This window comes from Echinococcus granulosus, assembly GCF_000524195.1.
Source record: "Echinococcus granulosus chromosome Unknown EG_S00016, whole genome shotgun sequence".
Classification (NCBI taxonomy): Eukaryota; Metazoa; Platyhelminthes; class Cestoda; order Cyclophyllidea; family Taeniidae; genus Echinococcus; species Echinococcus granulosus.
This window is the reverse complement of record NW_020170396.1, coordinates 1,208,764-1,217,913: the sequence shown is the minus strand read 5'-3', so window position 1 is coordinate 1,217,913 and position 9,150 is coordinate 1,208,764. Positions and strand designations below refer to the sequence as shown.

The 9,150-nt window shown below is 43.2% G+C and overlaps 2 protein-coding genes across 2 annotated transcripts in view; one reads left to right on the top strand and one right to left on the bottom strand. All coding sequences in view use genetic code 11, as the record gives it.

Annotated features, from left to right (window-relative positions):
• EGR_03253 (Gamma-tubulin complex component 5) overlaps nt 1–4,174 on the top strand; it is a gene marked incomplete at both ends in the record, with an annotated part of 4,558 nt that extends 384 nt beyond the window's left edge. Inside the window, 2 exons of the mRNA XM_024492502.1 lie at nt 948–2,734; nt 3,662–4,174. Of these exons, the coding sequence (XP_024353176.1) occupies nt 948–2,734; nt 3,662–4,174 (2,300 nt within the window). The remainder of the gene's footprint in view (nt 1–947; nt 2,735–3,661) is intronic.
• Nucleotides 4,175–4,563: 389 nt separating this feature from the next.
• Nucleotides 4,564–7,048, bottom strand: EGR_03252 (Voltage-gated hydrogen channel; the record flags this gene model as incomplete). The annotated part of the gene is made up of 3 exons (XM_024492501.1): nt 4,564–4,754; nt 6,008–6,377; nt 6,947–7,048. The coding sequence occupies 3 exons, from the start codon at nt 7,046–7,048 to the stop codon at nt 4,564–4,566; spliced, it is 663 nt and encodes a 220-aa protein (XP_024353175.1).
• Nucleotides 7,049–9,150: the final 2,102 nt, after the last annotated feature.

The following is a 9,150-nucleotide window of genomic DNA, read 5'->3' as shown; positions in this document are numbered from 1 at the left end:
TACACTCAATCCTCAGAAATGGAGTGCTTGATGAGTTCATAAATACGTGTTTCGGAGAAGTTTAGTACAAAAACAGTAATCTTAATGAATATGTCCAAGTAAGTAATTCTAGCTTTTAAGGAACTGGAGGTTCCTTTAAATTGATTATTGTAGGATGAGAAGTGGTAACGTATGAACCACTGTAGCCCATGCATAGTAAAAAATGTTTGAAACGAGCATAACTGTTACCACAATTCCTCACAAAATGGCTGATAAATACCCTCTTATTAAGGAAATACCAGATATGCAAGAACTCGGTTCTTTAAAAGGTAGGCTCTCTTTGAGATGCTGCTTTCAGCCCTTAAGTAGATAGATATGTAAACAAACTGTTTAAAGTAGGAGTAATACTCGAATGATATTTTGATTAATTAGGCTTAAGTCATTGCACACCCCTAGTACCTGGTAATTAAACGAAATAAGGCGACACAATTTGTACACTTTTAGAAAGTTTGAAGTTAGAACTAATTTTTAAAAATAAAATGCATATGATTAAAGCTAAAAATCTGTTTATACTGTTTGAATTAATCGGAACGTGCGTGGGCAGGTCGGTTCCGTCGAGCCTGGCAGTCTTGAGTAGTCTCAGGTGCGTTTTTGAAAAGTTTGAGTTCTACAGCCGTGTAAAGTAACTGACAGTCTTAACCGTCAGTTTGAGCTTTTACCAGTGGGGTCGATAAGGTTAGTCTGAGCTCTCGTTGGTGCGTTCGTCAACAGCAGCTGACATACTAATCTGAATGGAACTAAATAAACTTGGCAATGGATTTACTGCGACGGTATTGGGATCTATGCAGAGCTAATGGCTTTTTTATCCGCAGCTTAATCCAAACACACTTTAGTGCCAATACTTACTGCTGAATTATTAAGGTGCTAGTATTTGATGCCTTATGGATTTATTTGTTTTCTAATTTTAGGTATACCTATTATGGTTGATACTTCAGATACTGATGCAGTGACGTCAGTTAACTTTGTTGGCGCGACTTTTCCTTGCCCATGGAGCGATTTGCCACCTGTTCAACCTAGCTCCTGTGAACTAGAAAATTTTGACGAGGTCTCCCTAATTAAAAAAATTCAGACTGAGTATTGGTGGATTCGAGAAACACATATAAAGACTGGTCCTGATAAGAATAGTAATTTTAAGAACACCTGGCTCTTTTCCTCAGAAAAAGGGCAGAGTGAGTCACGCATCGAACTTTCGGAGTACCAAGTCGTGCGCGAATGCCTTTGGGCACTACTGGGGGCTGGCAAGGGCTTTCTCTTTGCTTATTGCACTGATTGCGAGGTTCTTGTTAGAAACATTTGTTTGTACGCCCGAAAACCCGCCTGTCTCACTCATCTCACTTACGGCGCCCTCGACGCCTTCTGTGTCGAAATTGCCAAGTACTGTACATGTATTCTTCAGATTCGCGCTTTCACCGATTTCGTCCTTCTTGCAGTACCTGGAACCGTGCCACTCCCCTTTATTAGACTGGCAGAATCATGTGCGCGTCTAACGCAAGACACTTATCGGACTATTGCGTCGCTCGAGGAAGACGCAAGGATGCCTGATACACCCCCTTTAACTCTAGTTAGTCTGACTAGTAAACTGCAGTCATGGTTCCGACGTCTTTCTTTCATGGCAGCTCTCATCTTACAAGTTTGCTCCCCCCAATTAACCACCGTTATGTCGGACACGACTTCAATCCTTCTTCTGAATCGTCTTGAGGAGCTTTCTTGCACGCTTTCTCATCACCTCTCCGACCCATATCTTGTTGGCCTTATTAACGATGTCTACATCTCTGCGACTGAGGCATATCTCTCCGACCTACTGAGTAAATCAGGCGGCCGGCTTTTTTCCGCCCCCTTTCTTCGGCGCAATTCCGAATTTTCTCCAACCCATCCTATGTTCTGGGAGTTTGGTATTACACTGCATAAAAATATTGTACCAAGCGTTCTCCTCCCAGTAATAAACGACGTTTTTGTTGGTGTCAAGTCACTGACACTTCTTCAAACCACTGCATCCACTTTTAGAATCCCGAAAATTGCAGAAATTTGCAGACCTCTAACACCCCCGGTTATACATTGTTCCAATGTTGGAGCGGATTCTGTGCTTGAACTCGACCCACTCGATGATCCCGAGCTGCATGAACTGGCTAAGTTGATGCACTCCATTGCGCTGAAGAAGCCGAGTAATACTTTGCTTCTGTCAGCACCAAGAAAGTGGGAAAACTCTCCAAGCCGCACGATACAGCACCTCATGGAGAGTGTGCGGCTGCTATCGAAGCGAATTTCTGCCCAGTTGTACTCCTCTCTCCTACAAGGACCCCTGGTTTTGACGAGTAGATCTAAGGACGATTCAGTGAGCGACAGCTTCCATTTGACTCATGCCTTCACATGTTTGGCTGATGTGGCTTTCTTTCGCGCCGCAGATAGGATGAATATATTCTGTCAGTCACTATTTCTGCTTCGTCCGGGCGAACGAACGGAGGCTGAGGTAAACGGCATGCTAAGGGAGCAACTCACTTTGATTTGCGGTGAAAAATCGTGGATTCACGGACATATTCGCATTGGATTGGATAATCAAGGCAATGTTATGGGGGATGACGTGCAAGCAAGAGCAAATGCATTGAGGCTATGGGTCGATGTCCCTTGGCCGTTGAATATTGTTTTAACAGAGAAGAATCTTGGGGTCTATCAACAGGTCTTCAAGTTTCTTCTTATGGTGAGATAAATCTTTTGTAGATGTGTTATTACTACTATGAATATTTTGATTGAAAAATAGTATCATTTTTACCGGATTGTTTAAGTATTCAATTTCCCTAGGGACTACGTTTATTAGCTATCGTTTACTTTTAAGATATCTTTGATGTTACTTTACTTGTTGCTATGATTTGCAACTTACCATCAAATTGTCATGAATGGGCGAAAGTTGGCTTTTTTTTTCATCACAACCGTTTCAGTGCAAATGGCTGTATAAATTAACGAATTGTGGTGATGATGTAGTTAGTGAGCATGGAGTGCGTTGGTTGATGGTTTGATAAATTTCGCGTTAGATGATGATGTTATTCGTGCGAATGATCCAGTCACTTTGGGGACCCGAGTCAGTGGTTGAGCTGGAGAATGATGAGTTGTGGAGTGATTAGTATCTTACAACATGCGTGAGTTGGCATCGAAAAGTCTTAACATGGATTCTATTTCGTAAATATTCAGTCGTTTGAAATAGTTGGATGGACGAGCTGCAGTAAAGAAATAATCTTGAACCTTGCTATCTATCGTTGGTTCATAATGGAGAATGTGTGATTAATTGCGCTCGACTCTTTGATGATTGCAAGTGTCTGACACAGTAGTCGGCTAATGTTAGAGGTGCTTAGACACAAAAAATGTGCAAAACTTTACCGTCGATTTCTGACTAAATTACAGTTTCTTACTTGAGACAGCCATTAAACAGCTTGTTTCGGAATCAGGAACTTTATGCTTCTTGGTCTAAGAAACTTCCAATACTATAATACCAATAAGAAATCGCCAGAAACGACTTTTATAGCTCAAATTGCCTCTGGTTTACTTGAAAAATCTTAACATACCTCCAGGGAATAGTGTAGATGATAATAATATTTTGGCATTAATAAAAATAACACTTTTACTATTGCAGTTGAAACATGCGAAGTGGGCTTTGGACAGCGCCAGATGGGCCCAAAGTGCAGCGACCCACAAGATGGCCATTTTGCGCTCGCGCTTCCTCTTCGTGATAAACGGCCTCTACGCGTTCATCGTGGACAACATTGAGGCGGCTCACGTGAGGTTCATGCGGGAGGTGACACAGCTCCAGGACGACTGCAGCCTGGACACTCTTATGACCAGCTTCACACACTATCTCACACGAATCGTCCAATTGTGTCTTCTAGAGGATTGCGCATCACAACAGATCCTGAATCAGGCGCTGAGAGGGCTCTTTGAACTGTGTTTGCATTTTCAGTTGCCCGACGTTATTGGAAGTCATCTGGCTAGCGAGTTCTCGACTCGTGTTGCCTTTCTTCGAACAATACTTTCGGAAGCCATGCAGGACAGCGGTCGGAGGGAGAAAGCGACCCCGTTCTTGCATGTTTTAGAGTTGGCGCATCGATTTAACACTGATATGCAAACTCGGCTGCATTTTAACCGGTGAAGAGTGGCCAGTTTGTTGATCTTATTTTCACTGTTATCTTGATATTTTTCTACATGGAATATGTTTTCCTAGTTTTCTCCCGCATTCATTACTTCGAGGATTGCTTGCGTAAAGGAAGTAACTACGTTGATAAGTGGAGGGCGAATGGGGATTGATGGAAGAGTGGTAAGTTCTTTTTTTCATCCGTGGAAGTGATTTTTTGGAGTTAAATATGAATTGGGTGTGTTTATCACAGTACGCACGGTACATTGCGCTGCAGGTGTATGTTTACTCAGTTAAATAGGATGGATGGTGGGGTGAGGACGATTGCGTTCCCCGAGTTTGTGCACTACTTCATTGAGCGGTTTCGCCAGTAAATGGGAATGTGATTAATCAAGTGGTGGCTCTGCTCAAACGGAGGAGGAAGAAGGAAGGAACGGAGTACTCTTGGCGGGAGACGAATGGGAGTCAGAGGGAACATCTTGGCCAAGAGAGAGAATGAAGTCCTCTAGTTGGGATACTCGCGAGGCGGCTTTATCGCGCTCCGCTTTCAACTCTTGGATTTTTGTCTCCTGTGTTGCGGATACAGAGACGAGAATGGCTAAGTGGGGTAGGGGAATGAACGAAGGCAGGTTAGCGACAGTGGGCACAAAATGCCCCTAAAGTAGCGTCGGGTTCGTGAAATAGCCTAAAGCAATGTATTTTATGAAATGCTGGTGCCTTTTCTCTGTGATCGTAAAGGCACGGATCTTTGTGATTGGAGGGGACGCTCACCACTTTTAAAATCATGGCTCATTCAGAAGTTTTTCAGTAGGAGCCTGTCATGGAACGAGAGAGGGTGTGTAAATCACAGTTCGTATCTTTTCTATGGTGGTGCAATCCTACTTTCGTGCGAGTTGTTCATGTCAGTAAGTCCACTTCTGCCATCTTGGAACACACGTAACACTGGAATTCCTGATTTTATTGGAGAACTTTTTGGCTTCGGCACCAGGTAATTGATGGGTACATTCCAATAACGAAGTTTAAAATATTTGGCGAAGTAGGAACACCTATTATTTAACCGGGTGAAAACCACTCATTTGGAGGATAGCTCCAAGAAATAATCCTAAATTCCACAAACTACGATTTGCAATAAATTAAGTGAAAGGAGAGGGCGCTACCACCTCTTTTCAGTATGATATGTGTCGGATTTCTGGTTCAGTAGAGCCCTAAGAACTTCATACCTGCATACATGACTTAAAATAGGCCTAGTCAGACATGCGTGTAGCGCTGATCTCACTGTCTCTTCTGCTGTTTGGACGCATGCAGATGGCACAACACTAACACACATGTCCGATTTAGACGTGTCATCAGTCCTGACAGCCAAGCAAGCCACCGCAGCCTAGACGGTTCGAGCACGGTCATGACCCAGACACTAACGGCCCGCACATTGGTCATCCAGACCTCTGTACCACACACAAGTATCATCATGGTTACGCGACCCCTGAGACGTGCCTGCTCGGGATGGGTCATCTCACTGCAAAGCTTTGTCCTCTGTCTGATCCGGCTGGCACAAATATCACACTTCTCTTTAATCTAGCCAGGAATACATTAGGGCTTTTTAAATTTCAGCAATGCTTTTGCCCTATCATGAAGGTGGGGTTGAGATGGCACCCATCCCGAAGGTAGTGCAAGGATGATGAAATGATGACCTGGTGTATAACGGGCAAGTTGTTTGCGTTGCTCTTTTGTTTTGTGTGCGAAGTCGATAGGTGACTTGCGTTAGCTAAGAGCTATTCGTTCTGTAAAAAACCATAAAATGGTAAAAACCCCGGTTAGTGAGTATCAAGTTGTGTTTTATGAGTACTAATTTACCATTAGCGATACGAACAACGCGCCAGAGTCGAAAAAGCACGAGGAAGCCAGCAGCTTCGGGGAGAGACTTGATGCCACTCCTCAAGGTTGATTCGGGTGCAGGAGTTGTCGCCATCATGAGCCCATGCGCAGTTGAGGAGCTTGATGTGTGGTGACAGTGGGTCTCTGTCACCATTAGGTAGATATCGATGGCAAAACTGACGCATATGACAACTGCATCAATGCTCTCAATCAGGCTGTGCAGGTACAGTCCTATGCCAAATATCCAGAGTTTAAGGATAATTTCCACCAGAAAGAGGGAGATTATGCTCAAGCTGATACACTCAATACCAAATTTAGCTAATTCCAAATTTTTAGCTCGAATTGGATCCTAAAAGGGAAAGAAAATACTCAGGTGAAGTCTGCTGCTATGGAAGGGCAATTATACCTATCAGCGTCACTTCCTGCATCACTGTCGGACAAAGTACATAAAATTTTACAGCCTTAGAGTTTGACCTTTGCACGACACCCTCCCCCGCACATAAGTGTCACTGATAATTAAAGGTCTAAGTAGCATGTCAACGGCATCTAAAGCTATTTGAAGCTGGGTAAATGCAGCATGGAATTGGGGAATTGCCGCTCGGTGTTAATGAACGCGGAGGGAACACATCTGCAGGGTAGGTGTTCGCTGTACTTTTAGTGCTTCATTCATTAATTCCCACTATCAGTCGGATTCCGACGAATCGCCTCATTCTCGCGTTTGCAGCTAGAAAATGCGATACAGCATCCAGCTTAGTGTAGAAAATCACTTAAGTAAGAGTTCTGAAGGGAAATCAGTATGTTGATATCGTCAGGTTACCACGGAAAACCCCTTAGTAAGTAGTCTATATTTACAGAAAACAAAGTGAGCCCACAACGACCTTTTCAAACGTGGCATCAACGAAAGTCTAGAGGGTTTACAATAGCGTCTCCAAGCTTTGCAGGAATACCGGGATATTCAGTCTCATATTCAATCGTCTCTTCATAAGCTAGACGATCCAGCATAGAAGGGAGCGTGACCATAATGAAGAGCAGCCATTTCATTGTTTGCAAATTTTTGGGAGCACTTTAAATGACTGGAGCTTCAACTTCGCCGGCAGCAATCTTCCTCAGGTATTGGGGAGAAAGGGAAAAAAAGGGAAAGACATAACTTTTCGGCGCTCAACTCTTCCAGAATTCTTTAAACACCTCTACAAGAAGGAGGATAGAATTACCAACGGAATGGACTCAGAGGTTACAATCAAAGGACGGGTTTGAATTACGACATTACTAACACTTTAGTTGGGGGAATTGACGGCGACGCCGACGAAGGACGTTGAACAACCCTCTGTCGCAAAACAAAAGACGTCTTCGAAATCCCACTGGGATTGAGTTCACGGTTGCGTGCTCCTGAGTTAGGTGGCTAGTTTGGATTTAATTTTCTGCAGTGCAATGAACCGAATGGTGGAAAGAATCTGAATACAGCCCCATCCATGACTAAAAAGGGGGTGAATTGAAGAAAAGCGCAAGGTGACCACCAGCAGAATGGTTGTCTTGTGCAAGATTGTGGGCTAAAAGTAAAGTACGTATGCCTTTCTCAAAAAATGGGTCTTTGTTTCAAATAAATGGAGTGACTTGGCAGCTGAGTGCCTTGGTCGTAAAATTGTCTGGTCGGTAATTAATGGTGGGGGAAGGCATGAAGCGAGCGGAGCCAGCGTCCACTAACCGCTTGAGAGCAGCATCTATGTCCCGATAATGGTTAAATTGAAATCCTCTTCCAACACACAAACAGGAGTTGTCAATTGCTACTTCAACTAATCGCATCATTCACAGGACCATTTGCATGTAAAAATGGGCAGTCATCGTAACAGTGGGCGTTAACAACGCGACCACGGTAGTTGGGCGCAGTTCTCGCTATTCCATTAACACTACAATTGCAGGAGCTCAGTGGCCACGCATGCGATGCGTTAGGCAGTCAAAGGCGGGAAAGAATAAGTTGCGAAAAGTTCAACTTCATCACTGTTGGGAACTAGCTGCAGCTGTCCTGCAAAGGAGAACAAATCCGCCATGAAAAGTGTATAATCTCAACTGCTGGTTTTCCGTGCATGGAGGAAAACTGGTTGAATATCAGACCCACTAGATAGTGTAGAAATCACGCACCAAGTATGGTAGTAATCAATGCAGGTGACAATCCAATACCAGTCATATTGAGAAGCTGGTATTTTTGACAAGATTCGGGTGAGTTTTTGTTTCTGTTAAACAGATACATCACTTTCCCTGTTATGACACAAACTATCATCCATCGGAGAGTAGATGGGGAGGAGAGAAAAAGTGGTTGGCAATTCCCAGCCCTCAGTAAAGTGGATGGTACCCAAGGGAGCACTTGAAGATTTTTCCATGCCGAATAAAAATTTCCCGATTCTAAATATAACTAATCTTCCAATCTGTGACTGCACTTGCGGTAGGCAATAATTTTAAAAGATATCAAGCTTAATCGCAAAGGAGTGTTTATAACACCGGATTGAGCGCATTGCCTCAGTGAAAAAAGATTAACGCTACGTTACAAATCCAACAACAAGTAGCTGCAATTAGTTTGGTCAAAGTGCTCCTTGCGATTGCACTCAAATGCAAGGTTATGGTTGAGAATATAATGAAAGAAGGTCTGAAGGTGATCCGAAGATTACCAATAAGACAGGTCTTAGGGAGAAAAAAGGAAGAATATGATGAGGTGCTTATTTCTAAAACCTCGCCATGACGATCAAATCGCTTACGAGATTTGATGAACTCCAAGTATAGCTACAACAATTCCCTACTTACACTTCCTTCTGTTAAGACGAGACCTGCTCGAAGGGATTGGGTTCAGGCACGTAGTTTTAGTTATTTTAACAAAAAAGTCCGCCAAGGTTCCCAAATTGTTTGACTACTCATTAACACATTGGACACACGCGAATTAATTCAAAAAGTAGCAAAAGGAAATAAAAGCCTTCTCATACTAAGTAGTGTACTTGGACTGACATAAATAAGGCATTAGCGGCAAAGAATGGAAATACACTGGATAGGAAAGTTGAAGGTAACCACAGCGATGTAACCCGAGAACATTATCAAACAATACGAGGGGATGGAATTATTATCTCAGTTTTTAGGGT